Raw genomic sequence first — 26,885 nt, 5'->3', positions numbered from 1 at the left:
ACAGTATTGTGCTGAATGGAATATGAAATAATAAAAATGCATTTATTCAGGACGACATGGCAAAATTACTCCATAATGGTCAAAAATGTCGACTTCACCTTTACTGTCGCACCTCCCGAACGATATTTTATGACACCTAAATCGGACATATGTCATTTCCCTTCCCCGGCTTCGGAGAATGTAAACAAACCAGAAGCCGTGACAGCTAGCCGACATGGTAACCCAAACCGAGTGATGTTTCAAAGTCTTCGAAGTGGAAAATCACACATAACTATCCTGGATTATTTGACATGACGACCCGGTTGTCAATTGTCTTAGTGGATCGGCAAACCGCCCGGCGGAGAGCAATTTACAGTTCGTTCCCCGGAGGAGGGTGGCTGGATTTGTTGTGCAGCTAACGTGGTGCTGCTAATGACCATTAGGAGAGCTTTTTACATGCCTATCAATGATCAAACGTAAGTAGTCCTTCATTTAAAGGAAGTTTGTAGTGTTTACTTTGTAATCGCTGTATTCGTTTTTGACATAATACAAAACAAGATGTTTACTCACTTCCTCATAAGTCCAATGGTCCCACAGTAAATATCCACGGTGAATGGGAACCTTTTGAAACTCCAAAAAGGCGCATACGCCTCTCCCTCATACAGAATGATTTTTCTGCAGCCGTTTGGCTGGCGTGATGCGAAAAATAAACGTATTAATCCGCAAAATCAGCTGAATCCTTCGTCCTCATACACAACAGTACACTGTAGCGTGAAGAGGACGTCTTCTACCGTACACGTCACAGCGCCCTCCTCCTCAATGCAAGACCGAAGCCGGAAGTCACTCATTTTCATGGCGCGGGATTCAAAAAACTAAATAAAAATAGCGATCGCTTCCACACACATCCAAGCGGCCCATATCATTCAGGGGCATAAAATACCGCGTGTATTATGAAATAAACATGCTTTTTCGTGTCACAGGCACTTTAAAGTATTTTTTTTTTTACCGTTGAAATTTATACTAGGACACTGCAGATCACTACAGGGGCACCTGCTCCTGTGAAATATGTCTGGTGAGGCCCATGTTTCACAGATCAATTGTGTTGGACCCTTAACCACCTTAAATGCCCAAAAATGTAACAAACAGTACCGCTTGGTAGAAAACCACTAGACGTGAAGTGGGGGGGCTCAGTTTTTACAACAGCGCCATCATAACACATTTTGAGGTCACAAATGGCATAAAACAAAGTACGTGTTGAAGGGACGGAATCTTTGTCTTTACACAGCATCAGAAGGCACCGTCTGTTACCGCCGCATTTCCTCTTTGGCATTTGATCGGTTTTGTATTCATTGCCAACGACTGTTTTTCATACAGACGTTACAATTGCCGCGTTCCGGAACGGAACCTTCTCATAAACTGAGTACCCCCCCCCCCCAGTAGTAATAAAAACATTTTTTGTGGAAAGTTATTCTCTTTCAAACAACTTTGCTCTTTTCAATCCATTGGACATCAGCAGGTATCCAGTAGAGTTGTCACGTCTGGCTTTACAGAGGCGTACAGGTGCACGGGGCCCGAGGAAGGGGGGCCCATATAAAACCGGTCAAGTAGGACCCTTCTGCCTGGCTGCCTCCATTCTCTGGCTACAGCAGGAATGCAGCCTGCGGAACTTGGCTCCTGTCGCCTGGCATCTCGTCAAGCGGATCCGCAGACAAGAAACCAATTGTCAGATAAAGTGGGTCAATAGCAGCTTACCATTACCCTCTCATCTCACCCGCCCCGCGGCTCGGTGTCGCCTCCTTTGCCCTGTTCTTTTCCCGCCACACTTGCTGCATATCGTTCGAAAAAAACATCTTCGAGATGCTGACGTCCAAGTTGGTCCACAGTGCGCAACTGAGAACTCGGCTGACGTTGAGGTCTTGTCAGAAAGTTAGCGAATCGGTAGATCCTCACAAATGATGAAAGCATCGACAGACTGGCGTCGTTTTTGGCAGCTCTTTTCATTTCCGTCTTTAAGTCTTTGTCTAAATTTCCTTCATTGGATGAAAATACTTAGTTTTATTTTAGTCATTTCAAAATGGGGAAGTCAGGTCTAGTTTCCGTCGACTAATATTCAAGGTGTTTCGTCTGCAAAAAAAATCAACACTGTTTATTAGTAATATTGCAGTCAGGGTGCTACGATTCGATTATCGAACGATCTTCACGATCTTCTCAAAAACAACAACAATAAAGGTTAAACAGTACATGAGGGGTCATGTACTCACCTCTGATAGACATACACAGAACTTAGCAACACACTAGGGACATTTTCCAATTAACACTTGAACCTACTGCTGGACAACTGAAAGGCAAGGAGCAGCGAACTATCTCTCTTCCCCTCTCGCTCTAAGAAATGACTTGCGCACAGAAGAGGACCTAAAGCGCGACCGCCCGGTACTTGCCTGTCTCATTCACAAATTTATTATAGAGTCTTTTGTACAGGAGTAAAACTCTTGCTCAGTAACTTCCGCTGCAGCCATCCTCACTTTGTGTGTCCCTTAAGGCACGGGTCCCCAACCGCCGGGCTGCGGACCGGTACTTGGCACATTTGGTACCAGGCCGCACAGAAATAATAAATAATTTATTAACGACTGCATTCTGGCCGAATTAACTTTGGCCTGTGCCCCTTAACAAACCAATATCCATGTCTACTCTAGATATAATACCACAGGAAAGCGTGTCGTCATAGAAATCCATTGATTGGACTGATAGCAGTACATTTTGTTTTGTACATCTATGTGTACTTGTCCTCGATAATAACATATGACATAGTGCGGGCGCATCACATTTGTTCCCAGAAATAATTAGCTCCCACACTAGCGAAGATGACTGAAAAACAGACGGGGAAAAGGGCACATGACGAGCCAGAAGATGAGCCTACAACCTTGAAGAAAACAAAATCTTCTATTAATAGACAATACCAAGAATCCTACCTAAAATATGGGATTGTTGCAACAGGTGACCGTCAGGCGGCAAGTCCGCTCTGCATAATATGAGGCCCACCAACTGCGAAGGAGTTGCCTGGCTCTGCCAGACTGTTCTCCCTGTATTTTTCAAACACTGAGAGTTTAGCCCTTGAACCAGCCCATTAACGGCCTCTCGAGCAGGTACAAAATCAATCGACAAATCAGATTCGTTTATTTGCATGACATGTTCTTAACAAGCAACGTCACTCTTGCGCGTCGAAAGTCGTCTCCACAGCAACACAGATGGTGAACAGGAGAGCCGAGAATATGTTCCAATCCACGGTAAAATCAGTTTTAAATTACCAAAAACACATCGACACGAGTCATTGACAACAGTGTCTCGCGCTAGCCATGTTGAATAAACTCCGCTCTCTTCGTATGTTTACTTCCACGCGCAAGTCCCTCGTCCTTCCCTCGTCATTTTACTAACGTCACGTCTGCCCGTCGCTGATTGGTCCACTCCGCTGTCTGTTTGCTGTGGCATGTTCCGCCCTGGAAATTGTATTCGCGTGAATGGTGGCCAGACTCAATAGCTGGAACAGCGGTGAGTCTGGTGTACCAGGCAAGCGAAGGAGTGGATTTGTGACCTGTTTGTGAATAAACCGAGCGATTCGTGCATGTCTGTGCAACAAGAGGATCAGCTTGTAGAGATCGCAAATGACGGCAACCTTAAACGTACATTTGAGGCAACAACTCTACCGAGGTTCTGCATTAAAGACATTCCGAAATATCCAGACATTGCTACCAGAACACCGGACACCTCGCAACAATTTCCAACATCATATCTTTGTGAAGCGGGCTTCTCTGCAATGACGGCAACCAAGACAAAGTTACAGAGCAGCTGGACATAAGGAACACACTACGTGTCTCAATGTCTCCCATCACACCTAGATGGGACCATCGTCTCAACGAAACAAGCTCAGGCCTCCCACTGTTTCAGCGGGCGAGTTGTATTTTCCCTGCACTTAATATTTGTTTTTAGCCCCGTCGTGTTATTCTATATTTGCTGTATTTTTCTGTTGCACATTGCCGGTCCGTGTACAAAAAAAAAAAAAAAAAAAGACCAAAATCACACCGGTCCGTGGTGCAAAAAAGGCTGGGGACCCCTGCCTTAAGGTGTCCGAGCGGGAGACGGGTCTTGAAATTTGTTCTGCTAGCAACGGCTGTCATTGAGTTATTAGGGAAAATCATCGTTTTTGAACATTTATGAATCATAATCGAATTGTCATGTGTTTAATCTCTTTGAATCTATTAATCAATGTATTGGCACACCGCTATTGCACAGCATTCGTTTTGAAAAATGTATGCAAACTACTATAATCAAAACCAGGTTCATACTAGCACAAAATGAGGAGCGTGTCTGTTTAAACTGCTACAATTATTAAAAATTTGATTTAGGATTAATATTGGCCTACTGTTAGTTATGTCCAAACCACTGTATGCAGCACTTCCTATGATAATACACACTGAGCAGGAAAACAGTACATTATTTTCAATTAACTATTCCAACGTGGACACCACAGACTGTTTAGAGCTAATGCGATCATGAATGCTATGCCAACACTCCGGGTTACATTTAGTGTGTGATAATCACTCAGCACAAACATACATTATAAAGGCTAAAGCAAAATTGCATAATCTCTCTTACCAAGATGAGAAAGCATATCTTACACTGTGTTTCAAAACAAGCAAGCCTGGAGTGAAGCCTAGCTTGACGGACACCGGTGAGTAGGGTCGTGTGTGTAGTGAGTACACATACAATAAGCAAGCATTGTGAATGAATATGACAGTAACTATGTCTCGTTCTCATCAGAAAAAAACTGGCAATCTTCTCGTCATGTTGCAGTCAAGGGCGGAATGGCATACTGCAGAGGTATCCAACTCCGGTCCTCGAAAGCCCCTATCCAGCTTGTTTTCCATGTCTCCCTCCTGCACACACCTGAATCAATTGATCAGCTCATCAGCAAGCTTTGCAGAGCCTGATAACGATCCGAATTATTCGAGTCCGGTGTGTTGGAGGAGGGAGACATGGAAAGCAAGCTGGATAGGCGCTCTCGAGGGCCGAAGTTGGATACCGGGGGCCAGTGGGCTGCTGTCGGGAGAAAAAAGTTGTGTCTTAATTCCTAAAATAAGTCATGTTTGGTGTCAGTACACATGCGTGAACTGCGAGCCAACATATTTTACACGAACACGGGAAAAAGTATTTGGTGAAAAATAAATGGGAATTGGTGACTGTGGTCAAGCCAGCAGGCGTTAGTGTTCCCGTAGTCAAATGAGCGGACCCTAAATATAGCGCACCCGCTTAATCCAAGCATTACAGTAAATGCAATCCGACTCCCGTGGGTTCGTGCTGTTCCCAACTCTTAAAAACACTCCAAGATATATAACGCCACCATTGTCATCATTTAAATAAGGATAAAAGTTGCCTAAAGCCACTCCATCTACTTGATGTGATTCAACTTAGCAACGGGTCGTTTTAGTAAATGGTAAGTTACAGTTCTCATTTTTGTGGTACTGTAAAGCCACAATTTTGAATATGTTCTGGCCAAGGTTGGTGAATTTTAGTAGTGGACCTTTCTGACCGCTCACATACTCAAAACTGCATTTTTACTGGACCAATATTTAGAAAAATGAATTAAATGTCCTTCATGTATATGTGTAGGTTACAGTTCTCTAATGGTTTACTCATGTGATAGTTTATTGTATCAATTACCTGTTTGCATTAAAATCACTACATGCTTTTAGTTGTAATTATTTTATTCTAAGCTAATTAAGGGCTCAGGTTATTCTTTACTACAGCGATCCCTCGCTATTTCGCGCTTCAAACTTCGTGCCCTCAGTCCTATTTTTCCAAATAAACATAAATAAATAAATACAGATGAGCTGTCCTGAGCCGATTGCGCTGTCGCACGCTCGCACCCTCCATCCCTCAATTCCTCTCCCTGCTCTTTGTCAGAAAGTGAACTGGAGTTGCTTATTACCCTTGAGAGTCGAAGGACGCGCCGGCGCGTCCTCAGCGCACGTCGTCTTTGAAGCGTCCTCACGTTTTAATTACGTCACCCACATGCCGTTGGTTGGTCTCGTTTTAAAGTGCGGAAGTTGCGGTTTACTCTCGTTATTATTTGAAGTCAATCGACCAACTAAAACGTGAGATATTGTCATTTAAGTTTTATAGTTTTATTGTCCTCTCAAAAAAACATTAAAACGCTGCATGGATCATTTGTTTATGTCTATATTTCCATCATTTCTTGTCCTTTTTCAAAACGGAAGCTCCATGAAAAAAACACAACTCAAACGAACCCTTTCGAAGTCACAGTGGAAGCACAAAATGCGTTTTTTAAAATAAATATAATTGCCGTGCGAGGTTCCACCGAACGAGAGGGAGGAGTGTTCTGAAGCAGCGAGGTGGCGAGCGACGGCCGTTTGGATCGTGCAGCGACTTTGTGTGACTTTGAGAATGAACGGAAAACTAAATTTAGCGCAAGCAATAGTGCTTTTTGATCAACTTGAGGAAGAGGATGGTCCAAATTCGTCATCATCGTCTTCTTCGGAAGAGTCCTCGAGTGAAGATAGTGACGTATTTGAACACGTGGGTGACGCCATCGACGAGCAGAGGTAAGCAAACTCACTTTTTTTTTTTTTTATGCTGAAACAGTTTCTTTTGAAAGTTTCTTTTGATATTGCAAGACAAAGTTAATTTTGATGCAATATAAGTGTGTGTTTGTGTATATAATAATAAAATGTGCATATCAGATCAAAGTCGTACGTGCACTGTGTGTATCCAAGGCAGGAATTTATCATTTGTGGTGTTCTTCTTTCTATATGAAGATTAGGGATGTAGCACATATTCAGCTAAGTATTCTTTCTATTGTCATACATATAGATTTCCATTATTACTGATTGCTGTATATATTTTTATTTTACACTTTATTATTTTCATAAATACTGACTTTTTTTCATGTACATTTATAGTGACAATGAAAGTAAAGTGAAATGAAAATGGAAGGGTGGAAGGGTGGAAAGAGGACCGACACCCCATGGAAGTGTGGGCTGTGTGATGTCGCCCTGTGTCTAATTCCAGGACGAAACTGCTTTTCGGAGTGGCATGCCTGAATTTTTTTTTTTAACTTGTTTATTGTAAATATTTTTGAAAATACTTTTTTTTCCCAATGTTATATATATATATTTTTCCCCACAATCAGTCTTCTCAATTTGTGTATATAAATGTGTGTTCAAGAAGCTTGATTGTGTGTACATAGTTTTCATCAGGTGATGGGCCGCAATACCTAAACTCATAAGGAGATGGCCTCCAAACACTTTTTGTGTTAGATGGTATATATTTTTTCACTGTTCGGTCTGCTATATATAACCTGTTTTGACTAGAGCATGTATAAAGGCAAAAAACGCCTATGGCTATACTTGTTGTTTATGTTGAATTGTCAAATATAAGACAATTTATTCTAAAAAAATTTTGTTGAATGTTCATCCTAACATGTTGAATAAATATTACAAAGTTTCAAAACGGTTCGTTACGCATGTTTGGTTGTCTATTGGACATCAATATTAAAAATTTTGACAAAACGATTTTGGAATTTTTGGTCTTTTTGGGCCCAAAATGATGATTTATAATGGGTCAGTGAAGGAAACAACAGTTTGGACATGAAGTTCAAGGTGTCACAAAAAAAGGGACCAAACCAGGCCATCGTAAACAATTCTTTCTTTGAAATATAAAGGCAACTTCAAAGGCATGCAAAATCAGACAAAATGGGCCCAGACCTTAAAGGGTTAAAGTAAATGATGATTGACAGACAGTTAAGCTTTGATCTTGGCAGAGACTCGACCTTCAAAGCACCTCATGGGTCAATCATCGTTTCACTTGTTAAACAGTTGCTGTGTCATCGTGTGTAACTGAGCAGCTGGAGCGGATTTGAGTGGACACGCAATGAAGCATTTAATAAAGACAAACATTTTTTTTTTAGTTTTTTTTAAATGGATTGGGCGTCTACTTTTTTTCTTGTTTAAAAATAATTCTGTGGGACGCAACATGTTTAAAACTTAAAGTGCTTAAAAAATATTTCCTAAAAAAAAATATATATATATATATATATATATATATATATATATATACGTTAAAGTTTTTTTTTTTTTTTAATTATACTTTGGGTAAAATGGTACCAAAAATATGTCATATGTATCCCTGTCCAATGATAGATCTGAATAAATATATTGAACAAAACAAAACAATTTTTTGCTACTTCACGGTTTTTCATTTATCACATCTGGTCCCCATTAGCTGCAATGAATGAGGGATCACTGTATATGATTTTTTTGCCAAACAAAATAAAATGCTGGTTTTTTCCATCACGGTACAGGTACTTGTGTTGGCGGCTGGATAGCTTCCAACACAGTCCATGAAGTGGGCCCGGGAGTTTTTCAATGACTCCCGGGCCAATCCACCTCCGAGTCCGCTCCTGGTTGTAGTATCCAAATACATTTTTATCATCACGAAAAATATGTTCATCAACGAAATGCCTTCGTCATAGTCACAGCATAGACATCATTACTATTGACGAGTCACTTCGTCATTCTTTGCGCGACGCCTTATCCGAGGGGGCCGAGCTTCATTTAGTAATAGCCGGGACACGCTCATGTCTGATTAAAGCTTGGATTTTTGAAGAAGTACGAAAGCTGTACCGCATACAAACAGGAAGGATTGTCTCAGGAGTGATTTGTTCAAGGATTCAAGGTAAATATTAAATTTTTTCGTACCATGCATACGTGATTGAAGCATTTATTCATAGGAATTTTTTTCTTTGTTTACACATGGAGGCAGCTAATTTCCCTAACTGACTAGCCTCATAGTTTACTTTTAACCAAGAATCGTGACTGTTTTACGTCCATATCTATAAAGAATTCAGGGATTTAAGCATTTGTTCGCAAGAATTTTCGCCACAAAAGCTCTGTTTACGCCAGGTGGCTGCTGGGTTCAGTCGCTACCATAGTAGCATTGTGCTTCGTCAATAAACGTAAAATAAACGCTAACTGCACGGTTTCTTTGCTTTTAACCAAGAATCGAGACAGTTTTACGTCCATATCTATAAAGAATTCAGGGATTTAAGCATTTATTCGCAAGAATTTTCGCAACAAAAGCTCTGTTTACGCCAGGCGGCCGCTAAACTCAGTCGCCACCATAGTAGCATTGTACTTCGTCAATAAACGTGAAATAAACGCTAACTGCACGGTTTCTTCGTTTTTAACCAAGAATCGAGACAGTTTTACGTCCATATCTATGAAGAATTTGAGGATTTAAGCGTTTATTCACAAAAACTTTCGCCAGAAAAGCTCCTTTTATGCCAGGCGGCCGCTAGCCTCATTCGTATATAGTATATAGTGTATAAGGATAATAAAGGGCTATTCTACTCTATAATAAATTGTGATAGTGTATAGAATTTATTAATAATCTATTTACATATTATTTATAATTGACTCTGCATGTTTTCCTCAAGTATTAAGTTTATGATGTTAAATTGAGTGATTTATTCGCTGTTGAAAACTTGGAGTTAAAAAAAAAAAAAAAAAAGTTGCTATTGTGGTCAAAAACTTATATATGTTAAATATTGGTATTGATCCTGAAAATATAAGTGATTATCTCTGCATTTGGTGATTTTTGTGCATTTAGTTTAAAATCTGAGACTTTTATAGCCATTTTAAGTTATGTTATACTTATATATAGAATAATTAATCGGGATTTTATAAAGGAACGACTTTGAATGTTTTGATGCCGCTGCTCATGGAGACTCATATATGGCTAAGGTAGGTGCCTGTTTTGGTTTTAGGTCGATAGCAGCTTTGGTTTTGTAAATATTTGAATTTGAAGTTTTTGAAAATAGGCCCCCTACGAATCGGCCCTGTTTCCAGTGTCATGTCAATAGGTTATGAATTCTATAGTCACAGTTCACGTAGACAACAATGCCTCAGACGAATTCAAAGCTTGCCTCCATGATTCCCTTGCAGCTGGACTCACTGCCTCTTTCAGGCTGCGAGCAGCCATTGCAACACATGGATAGGTAATGGTCTGAACTGGAGCCCCCAACCCTTGCCCTCTACAAATACACTCTATAAACATCCATTTCCAAATCCTTCTTCCCTGACATGTATAGATACAAATCTTAGTTCTGCCCCGAGGGACAAAAAGGGTTAATATCAGCATCTTTGCATGACGACTTTGCTCGTAAAATGAAATTTCCTGTGTCCTAAATCAGGACCCGGTTGGCTACTCTTTCACCCAGGGGTGCCTTTTAGGTGACGACCAAGTTGTAAACCTGCTGTCATGTTTTTGTGGGACCCCTTGCCATGCATTTAGAGACGAATGGGGCTTTGCACACATGCCAAATGGATTGTGTGCACTCTAACCTTGGAGTTTTGGCAATTTAAAGAAGGCTCCGCTACCCATAATGAATTCCTACTGGGGACGGGAGTCATGTTTAATATAAGCTATTCAAAATACATTTGCATGCAGCAGGTTGCCATAGTGTGTTGATATATGAAAGAATTGTGGTTACTCAGAGCTCCAGCTTGTGTTTTAATGAACCACATCCCCTACTTCTGGCAGCCTCCATTCATTAAGACTTTCTTTCGAAACAAAGCAAAACACACACCCTCTTTTGTGTAATTGTAATCGTACTCGAGATCACATTGCTCACAGATTCATGTCATTCAAGAAAAATGCTCATTAGAGCCTCGTGATTGACTGGTGAGCAATCCAGGGTGGATTTTGTGTAGAGGTTGACCGATATGGGATTTTCAAATGCTGATACCGATATCTAAAACAATTTTCAGCCGACTGCCAATATCCAAAGCCGATAGATTATAAAAGGCATTTTTTTAAAAATGCTTCAACAGCTTCAAATTTAAAATGATGACCTGAGACTTAAAGGATTAATCCGGTCTACTGCTACCAAATCGACGAAAACAGAACTTCTATTTATGATTATACACACTCAGCAAGAACAGTACATGATTTTTAAATAATTAGACCCACCAGGACGTCACGACAAGATGTAAACAAGTAAGAGTTTAAGGCCATGTCTACACATAGCAGGGTTTTTCCTAAACCAAGTATTCTGCCCTAATAGCTTCCACAAAGCTAAAAGCCTAAAAGCTTCCACAGCCAATGGCATTCATAATAATACACGAAAAATAATTGTCCAGAATACCCCCATCCTTCGCATGTGTTCTTCGGTATGAAGCACTGCAAGAGTTTGCAAATAAAAGGAAACAAAAAGCACCTGTGTAATTATTAGATCTAAACCCACTGCAAAGTAACTATGTTTATTCCAAATGTAAACATTGGTCTCGTGTGACGAAGGAACAAAGTTTATTGCAGTCAGTAACGTTTTCACAACTAAATCTTCGGTTATCAGTGTCCACATGATGGCGCTACAAACTCGAATTTGTACATCTTCACTTTGGATGGTGTTTTTAAAAACCCTTGTTTTAAAATTCGTACATCTTCACGTTGGACGGTGTTTTTTGAAAACCGTTGTTTTCAATGTCCAAAATGTGCGTGGGGGGGGGGGGCGTGTGTGTATGTGTGTGTGTGTGTGTGTGTGGATGATAGGACAAACCATAGAAAAAGTTCTTTTTTTTTTGCCAAATACCCTGCTACGGGTAGACGTGGCCTGAGAGAATGCCTTCTATGCTAAAGCGAATGCTACGCTAATGCTACGAGTTACATTTAGAGTGTAAGAATGACTCAGTAAACACCTTAAAAGGCTAAAGTAACATTGCATATTTGCTCATGCAATATTTTTTTAAAAAGCTGACAATATTTACAAAATAGGCAAGCCTGAAGCTTCCTATGGCAGGGTCCTTCCGGGGTCCTACCGTCAGTCAGTGGCGGCCAAAGTTGCCCACACAGATGCCTGATCTAACTCCTTTTTTTATCTTCTATTTTTTTTGTTAATCAGCCAATGGCCGACAGTGGCGCGGGAAGTGGGGTGCTGAGGGTGCTGCAGCACCCCCTGGTGTTTGGTAGATTTTTTTTTTTTTTGTTGTTAAAAATAAATCAACAAATAAAACATTGAAACAATAGCATATTTATCTTTGGGGATTAAATATATACTATATGAATTTTTTTTTTTTTTTTTTTTTGACACCTTGCTTGCTACCAAGTCACTGTAGACAGCGGAGGCGTTAACATGGCACAAAAATGAATTAGCGATTTTGCATTGACAAAAACAGCGAAATTTTCTAAAATCCGAGGTCGAAAATGAAGATGATTATGACAGTTTATAATAGTGCCCAGTTAGGAAAGTCAGTTGTAGATTTAGACGGTGGACAACTTCAAATAGTTTGCATTGTAGCCTTATTATTGTTTGTTGTTGCTGTTGAGCTGTCACCGTGCAGAGCACCGCTGGATATTCTTGTGCAATTTATTTGAATGTTGTTAAAAGTGGTTGCCAAACAGAGGCTTATTGGACCTGTTAGTTTTCAAATGTGTTTGTGTGTCATTGCACCGTCTTCCGGCGGGGATTTGCTATATAATACACGGGCGCTGTACACATTGTAGGGGAAATAGAACGCTGTCTTTGTAGTAGCCCAGTAGTAGGACGTAAACTATCCAGCATGCGTGTGTCCTGCCATTGTGCATGCCTGGTATGGAGAAAAAGCACGAGCATGGCAAATTTGGACCGGCTGTTTTTTGGATGGGAAATCAAAATAAGATCCTCAGCACCTCCTGCGGTGAGTGACTTCCAGCGCCCCTGATGGCCGATGTTGGAAAAAAGTCAGTATATCGTGCCATATATCGACCTCTAATTTTGTGTCTTGTTCCAAAGTCTAATTGGACAAAATAACGTTTACAGAACTAAGACTTCATAAATACCGTACATAATTTTAAATTCAAATTCAATTCGGTGAAATAAAAAATTTTCCCACACTTCAAGTAAGGATCTGTCATGGCACTGCACAGGACACACATGGTGAAAGTAGCCAGACAACATCTCTGACTACAACGGCCAGAAACTAGAACAGGCCAGTGATTTTCCTCTCGTGGCATTCTAAAAATGTGAGAAAAACCATTTGAGATAGATTCTTATCCTCCACACACACACTTCCAGCTGGATAATACAAGCACCAACACAAATCTGATTTTCCAGGTTGGGATGAGATTAATTGTAGGCATGCATGTCATGTGGAAACAATACTGAGAAGCCCGCTTGGAATCTTGAGTATTTTGATAGAATCGTTGTTTGTGTGTGTTTTCTGTTCTGTCAACTTGGTGTATCATCTTACCCAGAAATGTGCATGGCAGTTGACCACCATGGTACGCTCAATCAGCTCATCGGGGCACTCCAGGAGGTGGTGGCCCGACACCACGCCAGCGTTATTGATGAGTATGTCCACCTCGCCCACCTCTCGACGCACCTTTTCAGCTGTGGAGTACACGCTCTCGCGTTTGCCTACGTCGCACACATACGTGTACACCTGGGGCTGGAATGGGGAGACCTCTTCAACGCCACCTGGGGGAGTCAAAATGGATCGATTAAATAGTGACTAGACGAGATGGTTTTAATTGGTTTCTTCTCGTGAGGAGTTTTGCTCAGTGTGGTTGTTCATTGGTACTGAACAAAAGTATTTCCACAAGTCTTTGTCAGGGCTAATGAAAAAACATTTCCCTGTTGGTGTAGATCCACAATTGTTTAATTGTACTCTCCTTAGCACTGCAACGATTAATCGATTAACTCCAGTAATTTGATTAGAAAAAAGCAAATCAAATGTTGGTGCTTCGAGGATTTGTTTAATTACAGTGGCGTTGTAATGGTTTGTTTTGATAGTGTTCACATTTAGTTTTATTGATTTGGGCGGATATACTGCCCTATTGTGGCAACAGTGAATATGACATAATTCTCGAACACGGCTGAATCCAGCTGCTCCCTGTTAAAACCAACATAAGATAAGTTTTTTTCCGAGGTAATATGTTTGTTCATGCATTTCTTATTTAGTTTAGAAGTATATTTAGCAGTTTTTTTGTGGGAATGTTTTGAACGATTTGTTAAGAGTATGTAAAAAAAAAAAAAGTTATCATTTTATAGCATTCAAACTAGCGGACTTTTGCTTTGCAAGCTAGCCAATTGTTCTTTTGTTTTACTTAGGTCCTCATTTATTTATTTTTTATATCGTTTGAGGCTAATCTCAGGTATTTTTAGTTATTTTTTAAATGCATTTATTGCTATTGTAAAATGACAGTGACATTTTTCATAGTTTGAAGAAACAACAAGTTAGCATTTTATAGCATTTAAGCTAGGGGACTTTTGCTGTGCAAGTCAGCCAATTCTTCTTTTGTTGTACTTAGAACCGCATTTAATTATTGTTTTTATAACGTTATATGAGCTGGCTCGGGCATTTTAATTTATTTTCAAATGCATGTATTGCTCTTGTGAAATGAAAGTGCAATTCTACATTATTTGAAGAAAGACTCAGGTATTTTATTTTGTATTTATATTTAATGCTGTTTGAAAGTGCAATCTCGGCATGTCAAAATAAACGTTATTGCAAGCACAAACACGTTCCCTTTGTTTTACATCTCCTAAAATGTATTCTACGAAGCCAAGGCCGTAGGTTTGCATAGGGATGGTGGGGACATTACACTACTAACTTTTCAGGATGTTCAAATTGTCCCTACCAACTTTATTTGCATTATATAAGGACTTCAGTTATATAGGTAATTTAGACTATCTTCCCATATGTTGTAAGGATAAAATACACGCTACCATTATTAAGTGATATTCATTACTTACAAATATCCTTTTTCACTTGACGAATGTCATTTTCCCCTTAAACGCACGCTTGATTGGCTGATGACTAGACCCCCCCCCCCCACACACACACACACACACTTACACAACCATGTAAACATGCTAACTTTTCAGTCCCCTTCGAAGAGTAGGGATATTAGAAGTATTTTCGCCAGCAGCAGCCACCATAAGTGATGTAAAAAGACGTTAATGTTGTGAAGGTGGGGGGAAACACCACTAATTTTGGTCCTGAAAGTCCGACCTGCATAAGAGCATGACATTAAACTGTGTGAACTTGCTAACTTGCAAAACTACTGCAGTTGGGCCACCCTCTACAACGAACTACAAAGTCGAGCTAGCCGTCCCTCATTTGAATCATTGTTTGCATTATGTGCATTACGGTAATGCAATGCAATGGCTTCTGCGAGCAAGTCTCATTATTAAAAAAACAAAACAAAAACAAAAAAACGGGGAGCTATCCTAGAATGAGTCTACTTCAGGGGGATTCTGACATGAAAAAAATCTGTGAATTTCATGAGACTACTTTGTTTCGGTCTTGGGGTAGTCTAGCATGCCTCAGATATAGAACGGTCCTTGGATATCTCAGATTTTTTTTTCATTAATTGCACTTTAAAAATGTTTCTTTAGTAGTATTTGAATGTTATATCGCCTAAATCAATACACATGATTATTTTGCATTGATTATTTAGCCTGTCAATTATGTTCATATTCATAAAAATTTTAGCTCTGACCCCCGTTCAACAATATATTTTGTCTTATTAATGTCCCGTACCCAACAAAAAGTGTACATGCAGGTTATGCTGTTATAACGTCCCTACCAATGTTGAGACCAAACCTATGCCATTGCACAAAGCATTAAAATGTTTGTCATCTGATGACTCGATTATTCGAGCGAACCAAGCAATAGATCATGGAATACCTAAATATTTGATAGCTGCAGCCCTACCACTTTTAATTTCCCAGTGAATAAACACAAACTATTACCAATTTTTAAACTCATGTGACACACAACAGTTTAATTGTGGAACACAGTACAGCCTTTATGTGACCAAATTTATAGTGTTTAATGAGCTGGGGGGGGGGATGATGTCCCCTTAATGACTAATCGACACAAGAGGGGGGCATGCCATCTAGTGTGAAAGTGAAGAATTCAAGATTGCTTGGCCTGGGCACAGTTTGCATTGAACTTGAATCCGCTGGTTGAAACGTAAATAACGCTTGCAAGTCACAGACTGTAGCATCAAAGTATACATAAATATCAGCAGGGTTAGATTACATAACGAGTGTACATTTCTGTGAGCGATGAATGAAATACACGTTTCCCAGGGAGAACGCAAGAAGGGGTCTAAACGCTTGCTCGTGCATAAAGAAAAATAAAAGGTGTGTTATGTTTGAAATAATGATATAACACTACACACCATCTTTGGAGGTCGGCGTGTCCACTTCGTGATAAATCTGCCGCACCATCTCTGCCGTCTCCTCGTTGCTTTGGCTGTTAATGTCCCACAGCACGAGGATGGCTCTCCGCCGGGCGAACTCTTTGGCGAAGAGCCGCCCGAGGCCACTTCCAGCCCCGGTGATCACGCACACCTGTCCGGCCACGCTCTTCTCCTTGGGCTGCACCACCCACTTAGCACCGGCTGTTACGAAAGCCCACAGCACCTTCAGGATGACCACGAAGAACTCCGCGATGATGATCATCATGTTGGACAATGAAGTTAATAAAAGAAAACAAAACAAAAAAATAAACGAGGAAGCGGGCGCGAGGTTGACCACTCTTTACGCAACCTGGAGCCGAGAAGACTGCGGCTACTTCACGGACCTCGGCGAGGATAGGAAACCACAATCGCCAGCCGTGGAAAGTGCCAACAAGCGGAGAGCAGCCTACAAGTTGAGTTAAAAGTTACGGTGAGAGCACACGTTGTGTGTACAAGCGGCACACTTCGTGGCTTCCCGCTCGACTTATCGGCTCTGTCTCATCCCGAAGCGCATCTGGGCTCGATATTTATTCAGTCCTCCCATCAACACCGGACCCAATCGGACTGAGCCTTTTAGCGCCAGTCACAATGAAGCGTCAGGTTTACACAATGCACTCACTCACTAGGGGTGCAAACGCAAAGCTTTGACTCAACTCATAACATGACTTTTTCCTATCTTCAATTTCGATAAGAAATTGAGGAATCATGAATCACTTTTACTTTTCCTTTTTTTTTTTTTTTTTTAAACTATACGTCTGTCTAGGTGATTGTCAATCAGTTCATCTCTCTCTCTGGCTGTCTTCCCATCAATCTGTTCATTTTCCTATCGATTGCCCGATCTGTCTGTCTGACAGTAAATTAGTTCATCTATATATCTCGGACTGTGTCCATGAAACCGTTCATCTCTTTATCAATCCGTCTGAAAATCAGTTCAGCTATCCTCCATCCATGTATGTATTTTGTTGGACTCTGCAGTGGTGGAATTTAACGAAGTAAATACTTTGTTACAGTACTTAAGTACATTTTTGTGTATCTGTACAAATATGAGGTGGTACTTTTTAATTTACTTCATTAGATTTTACGACAGGTATCTATACTTTTTACTCCACTACTTTTCAAATTTCACCAGCGTTACATGTTACTTTTGTTTTTTTCTTCTTCTTCTCATTGTTAATCGATTTGTTTCATGCCTCCGGCGCAATCGATAAGCCCCGTGCATCTATACCACAACTGAGCACACAAGTACAAGCAAGATTAGGCAGGTGAAGATACTGAACAATAAAAACCACCACACTTTTGTACAGAAGGTGGCAGTATGCACCTGATAGATGCTTGCAATCCGCCATCAAGCTAAGTTTTGGGTGTTTTAAGCTTCTGTTTACAGTGCAGTCAATTTTATTGCTTGTTTTTCCCATTCTGCAGTTTTAAATAAAACAGCAGTCAATGAATTTTCCGGTTCTTGTATATTGACTCAGATCTCTGTGTATACAAGATAGATAGATAGATAGATAGATAGATAGATAGATAGATAGATAGATAGATAGATAGACGGACGGACGGACGGACGGACGGACGGACAGATATAGATATATATATATATACTAGGGCTGTAAAACAATTAAAATTTTTAATCGAGTTAGTCACAGCTTAAAAATTAATTAATCGTAATTAATCGCAATTCAAACCATCTATAAAATATGCCATATTTTTCTGTAAATTATTGTTGGAATGGAAAGATAAGACACAAGATGGAGATATGCATTCAACATACTGTACATAAGTACTGTATTTGTTTTTTATAACAATAAATCAACAAGATGACATTAACATTATTAACATTCTGTTAAAGCGATCCATGGATAGAAAGACTTGTAGTTCTTAAAAGATAAATGTTAGTACAAGTTATAGACATTTTATATTAAAACCCCTCTTAATGTTTTCGTTTTAATAAAGTTTGCAAAATTTCCAATCAAAAAATAAACTAGTAGCTCGCCATTGTTGATGTTAATAATTACACAATGCTCATGGTGCTGAAACCCTTAAAATCAGTCGCACCCAAGCGCCAGCAGAGGGCGACAAAACACCAAAAAACACAAGTAACAAGTGGAAATGACACTTTGCTGTCATTTTAATCTGTTTGAGCGGGGCATATGCTTTAATTGCGTCAAATGTTTTAACGTGATTAATTTTAAAAATTAATTACTGCCCGTTAACGTGCAAATTTTGACAGCCATAATATATATATATATATATATATATATATATATATATATATATATATATATATATAGTTACGGATGATGTTGGTGTGAGTCTCATCGCTCGTTGAGTTAAGTTCATGTCTTGTGTTCGGCCGCTCGTGTCTCTTGCCTCTCTGCCGGAAACGTGAGTGACAAATAGTTCCCCTCAGGAACACGAAATACCCCACATTCGTTCCATGGGTTAATTTTGTACATAGAATGTAGGGTCACAACACAGGCCCCCCCAGAATTCACACACACAGGAGGCCAGGTGTAACCCGAGTGAACGGAAGGATCGGGCGAACGCCCAGGGCGCAAGGTGGAAGATGGCCAAATGGGACAATCAGGAGGACGTCCAGGATGCCAGGTGTTGGACGACCGAATGGAACGATCGGGAGGACATCCGGGATGAGGAGCATGTCGTGAAGCGGGTGACCAGAGAGGCGGTACATGTTGCCCAACCTAGGCCGGGGACGAGGGTGAGATGCGCGACGTGCAGTGCCACCCAGTCGAGTCCGGAGACAAGGGCACGCGGCAGTCGGGGTTGCCTAGCAATGGCCGTGGACAAGTGCAACTGGCGAAAGAAACCAAGCTGATTGGCCGTAGCAGGAGCGAGGGAAGCACCGAAACTGGAGTCGAAGCAATGTCCTTGTCGTCTAGAATCGGCGATACATGAGAGACGGCGGCAGTGGCGTTCGCAGGTGCTGGCAGAGGAGCGACCTCGGAGACTTCCGGAGGTGCTGGGACAGCAGCAAGGTTAGCGGCGACGTCCAGTGGTGCTGGCAGAGGAGTGACCTCGGAGACCTTCAGAGGCGCTGGCACAGCAGTGAGGCCAGCGGCGGCGCCCAGCTGCGCTGGCAGAGGAGCAACCTCGGGGACTTCCGGAGGCGCAGGTGATGGAGCAATGTCAGCATTGGCCAAAGATGCAGGCACAGGATTGACCATCAGCAGGAAGACCAAGAGCAGACACTGCGTCGACGAGAAAGCCAAGAATGGACGGGATGCCGTTGAGAAGGCCAGGAATGGACGGGGCGTCATCGAGAAGCCAAGAGAAGGGCGCGGCAACGTAGAGCAGTGCCGGAGGCGAGCGAGAGTGGCGCTGGAGGCAAGACGGGAACGTCGGCATCGGGAAATGCCAGAGCAGGAAGGAGTTGTGGCTGCGTGGGCGCTGCGACAGAAGTACAACTGCGAGGAACCGGGGCGGAAGCACCGAGGCAGTAGGGCTCTCGTGACGGGCACCTCAGGCACCTTTGAAGTCGTTAATTCGCACCATGGTTCAAAGAGCCGGCGAAGTTGTGCATTGAGCCCCGTACACTTGTCCTCCTTCGGTGGAAAGATCATGAAGCACTGAGCTTTGACCGCCGTCGAGTACCCGAGCGCAGCTACCACGTGGTAGAAGCGCATGGTATCATCTGAAATACCACAGCGGGCGAACTGCGCCTCAGTGCATGCAAACCATGCGGCTGCAGAAGACTCACTAAACATCGCTAGCTCGAGAAAGCTAGGGTCCGCCATGTCATTTAATGTTACTAAAATGCCTCGGAGACCTAGCGAGGCAGGTGGGGCTAACCACTCATCCGTCCGTCACTCGTTGAGTTAAGTTCGTGTCTCGTGTTCGGCCGCTCGTGTTTCTTGTCTCTCTGCCAGAAACGTGCGCGACCAAGAGTTCCCCTCCGGAACACTACATACCCTACATTAGTTCCATGGGTAAATTATGTACACCACCATATACGTAAATTACATATTTGCAGTGGGAGAAAATAATTTTACTTTTAATTTTACTTTTTACTTGTAAAGTGCATTTTAAAGCAAGTACTTTTGTACTTTTACGTAATTTTTTTCTTAGATACTTGGACTTTCACATACATATACTTTTACATAAGTAAAGAAATAGTGAATACTTCATCCACTACTGGTACTTATTCTATTCTATTCTATTCTATTCTATTCATCTGGCTGATTTGCTGAAGAATGACTATCCGTCAATTTATCTGTCTGTCTCCCTCGCTCATTTTCATTCGTTTCATAGGAGGCCTAAAATGTTAAATTTAGAGTTTACAGTAATGTAAACATTTTCATCCATCATTTTTACTGATAGGATGTCGTTGGTACCTCATATGCATTTATTATCCCAACTGTTTGTGTTGTGTCATTTAGATCATTATTATTTCAACACTGGGCTAAACAAAGTCACCTGTACCACTAGATAAATAGCCTACCTGAAGTGTGTTCAAAGTGCGAATACCTCTTTAAATTGTGTAACGTAATCCAGCACGTGCTTGTCTTGTGCGTATGTTAGGCTTGTCAAACAACAGTTTTATTCCTTAAAACAGTCATTTGTAAACCAAATGCAATGATTCAAGGGCTTGATACGTCGTACTGTATACGAATTGATTCAATTCATATGAAAATAATCAACTCAAATGTTGGTCAATTGTGCAAATTAAAACAAAAACTCTATAACTGTTTTTTCACTTTGCAATATACGATAACATTGAATACGCTTCTAAAACACTCTTTCCAGTACAGTATACGAATTTAAAATATAGAAAGCGCGTCCTCTACCGGTAAACTAATGGAAGCTGCCACAGCGCTCGGTTTCTCACCGACTATTTTGAAAAACGAATATCTTTATTCATGTCATTATTATTAAATTTCATACAATGTACTAGAATATTAATAAAGCATTATGTGCATGTTTTCTAGTAGGTATATGATTGAAAGCCTGAAGAAAAATGAGTTAAGTCCCATATTAACTAGTTGTGTCTCCTAAGATGATAATTTGGTTTACAAACATCACTTTTAAAACGTGTTACCTTTAAACTTTAATGGTGCTGTTCAAGCACTTATTACTAGTATTGGAATATGATAAGGCAACTCGGAGGACAGCTTGGTGAGGTCCACGACTCTACAAGCTGCGCATGCGCACCTTGAAAATTCTCTTTCCCCGTGGACGCAATGGCGGACGCAGAGTGAGTGTCCACATCCGAGTCAAATCTGAATGCATCCTTTGTTAAAATACGTTTAGTAACATATTTTAATCTTTGAATGTACATTTTAGTCTATGTGGAATGTTGCCTTGTTTGTATTGTTGATGATAGATTTATTACTTTGCTATTTGGTCAAGCTTTGATTAGCCGTGTAGCATAGTACAACATGGCTGTCGTTCCTATATAATATGAAATGTGGCTAAAGTCCTCACCTATGCCAGGGTCAAATTATTGACGTATTTCATCTAAAGGTTCCTCCCGTAACCACTTCAAGTTGTTAAAAATTATGTTAGCCAACTTGTAGTCGTAGTAACTTAGTTTTTTTTCCGTAATGAAGCCGGCTAGCATGTTGGCATGTACGCGAGTCGACGTTGTTTCTTCAAGTGCACACGTCTTCGTTAACATGCGTACCAATTCTAAAATGTCAATTATTTATAGGAACAAAAAGGTTCCGGAAAAAGCTCCGGAGAAAAAGACGCCGGAGAAGAAAAAAGGTCCGGCAAAAAAAGATGCGGAAAAAAAGCTTCCGTCGATCCCAGAGAGCCTTCTGAAAAAGCGAAAGGCCTTCGCCGCCAGGAAGGCCCGTCGCGTTAAGCGATTGGTTGCAATTAAAAAGGTAAATGGCACATAATTCCACCAGTTATTTCTAATGGAAGTGTTAAACTATCAATTTGATTTAATAATAATGCTAAACACATCATTTTCTGTCCGTAGGCCCGCAAAGCGGAGAGGAAGCTCATCTACAAGAGGGCTGAACAGTACCACAAGGAGTACAGACAGATGTACCGGCGTGAGATCCGCCTTTCACGAATGGCTCGCAAAGTGGGAAACTACTACGTGCCAGCTGAGCCCAAATTGGCGTTTGTTATCCGGATCAGAGGGTAGGTTAAGTATGAGCATCATGTAAACTGTATTAGTTGCTATTTTGACACAGATGTTATGATACTGGTCCTTTGTGGTTAATGATGCAAGCTCTTTCCCCGACTTATCGACTATGCCGATACATTTTGTATATAAGCCAAATTGTTCTGAAACCACACAAAACAACAATATGAATCTTGTTTTGCCTTACTGGTGTATTTGCTAAAGAAATGTATCATTCCTTGCAGTATCAATGGAGTCAGCCCAAAAGTCCGCAAAGTTCTGCAGCTGATGCGTCTTCGTCAGATCTTCAACGGAGTGTTCGTGAAGCTTAACAAGGCTTCCATTAACATGCTCAGGATTGCAGAACCCTACATTGCATGGGGGTGAGTAGAGTTCAACAGAATTGAAATTGGTGTTAATTGGCTACCCTTTAGTAGTATTTTTTTTTTTTTTTTTTACCACCAATATACATGTACTTGTGGTATAAGTACTCTTAACCCTCTGGTGCATATTGGTCACTACAATGGACAGCTACTGAAACCTACCTTTCTCTGTAATGCATTTGTTCCTATGGTTTAATGCGGGGGTCAGCAACCCGTGGCTCTAAAGCCCCATGCGGCGCTTTTGCGCTGCACTAGTGGCTCCCTGGAGCTTTTTTCAAAAATATTTGCAAGTGGGAAAAAATGGGGCAGGGGAAAATATATAGTGTTTAAAATGTTTTCTGTAGGAGGACAAACATACAATTCTTCTAATTCATTGATATTTTAATGAAGTTAAGCTCGAAGCGGCACTGTACAACAGAGTAGTCACGTAATGCGCCATTCTCCATTGATGCACTGCAAGGAAAATAAACATTTACTGTATTTTCCACACAATAAGGCGCATCAGAGAATAAGGTGTATCTTCAATGAATGGCCCATTCTAAAACTACTGCATACTGTATATAGGGCACAGAGCTGTATAAGGCGCAGTATTATTAGTAATACTAGTGGTTGGGGTTGCGTTACGCATCCACTTGATGGAGCTACACTTAGGAGAATGTCATGCCATGATTGATCCATATACTTTAGGGCGCGTTGGATTATGAGGCGCACATTTGGCCTTTGAGAAAATTGAAGGCTTTTAGGTGAGTCTTATAGAGTGGAAAATACGGTAATCATGAGGCCTTATTATGTATTTGTAAATTTTGTAGCCAATTTAGTCTTTTTGATAGTAGGCTGATATTGTTACATACAACATGTGTTGCCTTCATTAAAAGGCTTTTAATTTTTTGTGGCTCCAGACATTTGTTTTTTTTTTAGTCTAATATGATTCAACATTTTGGGTTGCTGACCCCTGGTTTAACGCATAGCAACCTCGAGTGCTCTCAGCTGCCGTACTCTTTTGAGGTCAATTCAGTGGTCAGTTGATGTAACCAAGTAAATATCCTCATAATCCAATATAGCCGCCAACCTGCCACCCGTGTCGACTACAACTGGCCTATCCTGTCAATATTTCTATGCCCGAAGAGCTACAGTGGTAAAAAAAAAAAAAAAAAAAAAAAAAAAGAAATACAGGAAGATCGAGGGAAAGATATTTGATTGGAATATGAAATATTTGTGTGTAAGATATAGAAATTACAATTAACCACATGTCCAACGAAGTATTTTTTGAACACGTTTCATAATTGTCCATTTTTATCACTTTTTTTTTTTTGTTATGAGTTGGTGTGTAGTTACTATTTTCATAAACAGTTCATTGATAATATAAAATTTTGTGTAGATTAGCTGTAGTTTGCATTACTGTATTCATTTCATCTTATTTTGTAGACTTCAAAAGCAGCAAATAAGGCATTTGAGCCCAGGAAATCCAATTTCAGTGGTGATGATTAGGGATGTCCTGATCACATATTTTATGCACCCTAGTCAGTAACCTGATTTTAAGGCTCTGCTGCTAGTCCCGATCAGATACCGGTATTTTTAAAAATTTGAAACAAAAGTTTCAAACCTATTACAGTACTGTTTACAGTCCTTCCTCTTTCCGAGAGTGTTGCGGACCATAAAACGTATATATTTTTCTTTTGGCAATGCTATTGTATTTCTGGGTAATACTTTTTAACTCTTATCAAATAAAAAATGAAATGTATAAGTGTACTGACCAAAACTGTTTCCTTGTGCATTGCCGGACAGCCAGCTAACATTGTCTGCCCTCCAATAAAACACAAGGCTGTGTCTTTTGTTTTTAGATGAATTTGTTTGTGAAACTAGTAAGGAAACATGCATGCATTCAACACAACTGCACAATACACGCAGGTATACAAGTACCATTTAGACACCACACTTGAGCTTTAAGTATAGGTTAGCTTCAGCAGGACTTTGTTCATATACCTTTTCCCATGTTTTTCTCTCACAAGAAAATCTGCCATGCTTCCGTCTTGTGGGAAAGCAAAGAAACTGCCGTGCTGTCATAGATCGTCGTATTAAAGTATGTCGTCGGATTTAGAAACAAATGTCGAGACAAATTTTACATCAATGTCGAAAATATTGTCAAAACGATCGTATGTCGAGGTACCACTGTATTATACATCATTTTAATAAAATAAAAAATACTGTACTTCCCATCAATGCTGGTGGATGGGGATAAGGGTACACTGAGTATTTTCATGTCCTAAAACCAGATCAGAAAAAAATCTTGATGAGGGATTTTATAATTCATGCATCAGAGGGTTAAAGTCATCTCAAGTATAATAACACTATTAAAATGTGGTCATGATGCAGAACTTTTTTCCCCGTCTTATCGACCGTGGTGAAAACTAACAGAAACAAAGCCAGTTTTGTCTGAACCCACATTAACATGTACAAAGCTTAACGGTGAAATGCTTAGCAGTTTTTTCCCTCACTTCCTAACTTTACATATTGAAATCTGACAGATATCCCAACCTGAAATCTGTGCGTGAGCTCATCTACAAGCGTGGTCATGGCAAGATCAGGAAGCAGCGTATTGCCCTCACAGACAACGCTTTGGTGAAGCGAACCCTCGGTAATGCTCACACTTGCCTGCTCAAATACATTTACAACTACTAGAAAAGTTCATTTTGTCTGGGGTCCAACAATGGTGGTTAATGATGTACACTTTTTTCCCCGTCTTATCGACAATGGTGAGAGAACATTATAACTAAGCCAGTTGTGTCTGAAACCACATCAAGCGTGCCCTTGCAAAATGTTATTTTTCAAGCCACAACTTTGTCATTTTTGTACATTTCAAACTAGCAAGTCTTGTGTGGTTTGACACGGTTAAATGTTCACCTGCAGGCAAATACGGTATTATCTGCATGGAGGACCTCATCCATGAGGTTTACACCGTCGGCAAGAACTTCAAGGCCGCCAACAACTTCCTCTGGCCCTTCAAGCTCTCGTCACCTCGGGGTGGCATGAACAAGAAGACTACTCACTTTGTGGAGGGAGGTGACGCTGGCAACAGGGAGGATCAGATCAACAGAATGATCCGAAGGATGAACTAGTTCAATCGTAAGTTATGCCCGGTGAGCTTCAAGGTAACCCTGGGCGGTATGACAAAAATTATCCCGATAAAAAAAATTTTCATCAGTCGATATCGATAATTATCACACTTATTTTCTTTCAAATTTGAAGTCTGATTTTTGCCATTGGAAGCTGACAAAACCAGATACTGCTTGATCCAATCTTTAATGTCAGAACAAAGATGCATGCATGGTGACAAACAACTACACAGCATTTCTCTAATATGCAGATCATTGCACATGAGGTCATCAAAATGCACAAAATCTGAGGTAGATATGCCATACCAAAAATTTAATAACCATAAATGGACAACATAATTACACTCGGCAATATGTTAAAGCCTGTGCATCTTGTGCATGGTCTTAAGATGTCTGACAATGTCAACAAAATAGACAAAAGAAAATGTTCAGCTTCCAAAATGTGACAAATTAACAAGACAGCCATTGCTGTAAAGGTTACAGGCCAGAAAATTAATTAGCCACAGCATCAAGCTTTAATGCTGCTCTGTGACAGGTCACCTTCAGTCCTGTACTGAATACCCACTTAGAGCTAGCATTCACAGTGCACCGGAACCCCCCCACCCCCGTTCCGGGTGTGTAATTTATCGAAAGTTTTTCTGTTGACAAAAATTATATAACGATCATTTTTAGCATTTTATTGCCCAGGGTTACTTCAAGGTGTCTCTTGTGGTTAAGGATGCACTATTTTTTTCCCCGTCTTATCGACTGTGGTGACCACTAGCTAAAATATAAGCCAACTTTGTCTGAAACCACAAACATCTGAAGACACTGAATTTGTTTATGTACACTACTTGCTAAATAATTGTTTTTTTCCCCTTTACAGGTTTGTACAAGAATTCAAAATATACAATAAAAAGTTGGGAAAAAATACTGTTTGACTGTTTTATTCCTCACTTGGTTGTAAATGTCGGTAGCCAACCAGAAATTTTAAAACTCTTCAAGATAATTAAGAAGTACTGTAAAATTATGTTGTCA

At 40.5% G+C, this 26,885-nt stretch overlaps 2 protein-coding genes and 4 non-coding genes across 6 annotated transcripts in view; 5 read left to right on the top strand and 1 right to left on the bottom strand.

Annotated features, from left to right (window-relative positions):
• LOC130908782 (retinol dehydrogenase 10-A) overlaps nt 1-16,847 on the bottom strand; it is a 48,337-nt gene extending 31,490 nt beyond the window's left edge. The window contains exons 1-2 of the mRNA XM_057824576.1: nt 16,219-16,847; nt 13,278-13,504 (exon numbers count right to left, since the gene is read on the bottom strand). Of these exons, the coding sequence (XP_057680559.1) occupies nt 13,278-13,504; nt 16,219-16,504 (513 nt within the window). The 5' untranslated portion in view covers nt 16,505-16,847. The remainder of the gene's footprint in view (nt 1-13,277; nt 13,505-16,218) is intronic.
• Nucleotides 16,848-21,397: 4,550 nt separating this feature from the next.
• Nucleotides 21,398-26,824, top strand: rpl7 (ribosomal protein L7). Its single transcript, XM_057824941.1, has 7 exons — nt 21,398-21,490; nt 21,947-22,124; nt 22,223-22,389; nt 22,618-22,755; nt 25,281-25,390; nt 25,663-25,878; nt 26,734-26,824. Exons 1-6 carry the CDS (start codon nt 21,477-21,479, stop codon nt 25,869-25,871), a joined length of 816 nt encoding a protein of 271 aa, XP_057680924.1. The 5' UTR covers nt 21,398-21,476; the 3' UTR covers nt 25,872-25,878; nt 26,734-26,824.
• On the top strand, nt 22,461-22,549 carry LOC130909079 (small nucleolar SNORD12/SNORD106). The gene has a single exon (XR_009061690.1). It is a non-coding gene; the product is annotated as a small nucleolar SNORD12/SNORD106 (small nucleolar RNA).
• On the top strand, nt 25,111-25,201 carry LOC130909075 (small nucleolar SNORD12/SNORD106). Its single transcript, XR_009061686.1, has one exon. It is a non-coding gene; the product is annotated as a small nucleolar SNORD12/SNORD106 (small nucleolar RNA).
• On the top strand, nt 25,463-25,552 carry LOC130909077 (small nucleolar SNORD12/SNORD106). Its single transcript, XR_009061688.1, has one exon. It is a non-coding gene; the product is annotated as a small nucleolar SNORD12/SNORD106 (small nucleolar RNA).
• Nucleotides 26,574-26,666, top strand: LOC130909078 (small nucleolar SNORD12/SNORD106). Its single transcript, XR_009061689.1, has one exon. It is a non-coding gene; the product is annotated as a small nucleolar SNORD12/SNORD106 (small nucleolar RNA).
• Nucleotides 26,825-26,885: the final 61 nt, after the last annotated feature.

The sequence above is a fragment of the Corythoichthys intestinalis genome, chromosome 20, assembly GCF_030265065.1.
Source record: "Corythoichthys intestinalis isolate RoL2023-P3 chromosome 20, ASM3026506v1, whole genome shotgun sequence".
Classification (NCBI taxonomy): Eukaryota; Metazoa; Chordata; class Actinopteri; order Syngnathiformes; family Syngnathidae; genus Corythoichthys; species Corythoichthys intestinalis.
The sequence above is the reverse complement of the archived record's forward strand: the minus strand, read 5'-3'. Positions and strand labels throughout refer to the sequence as shown.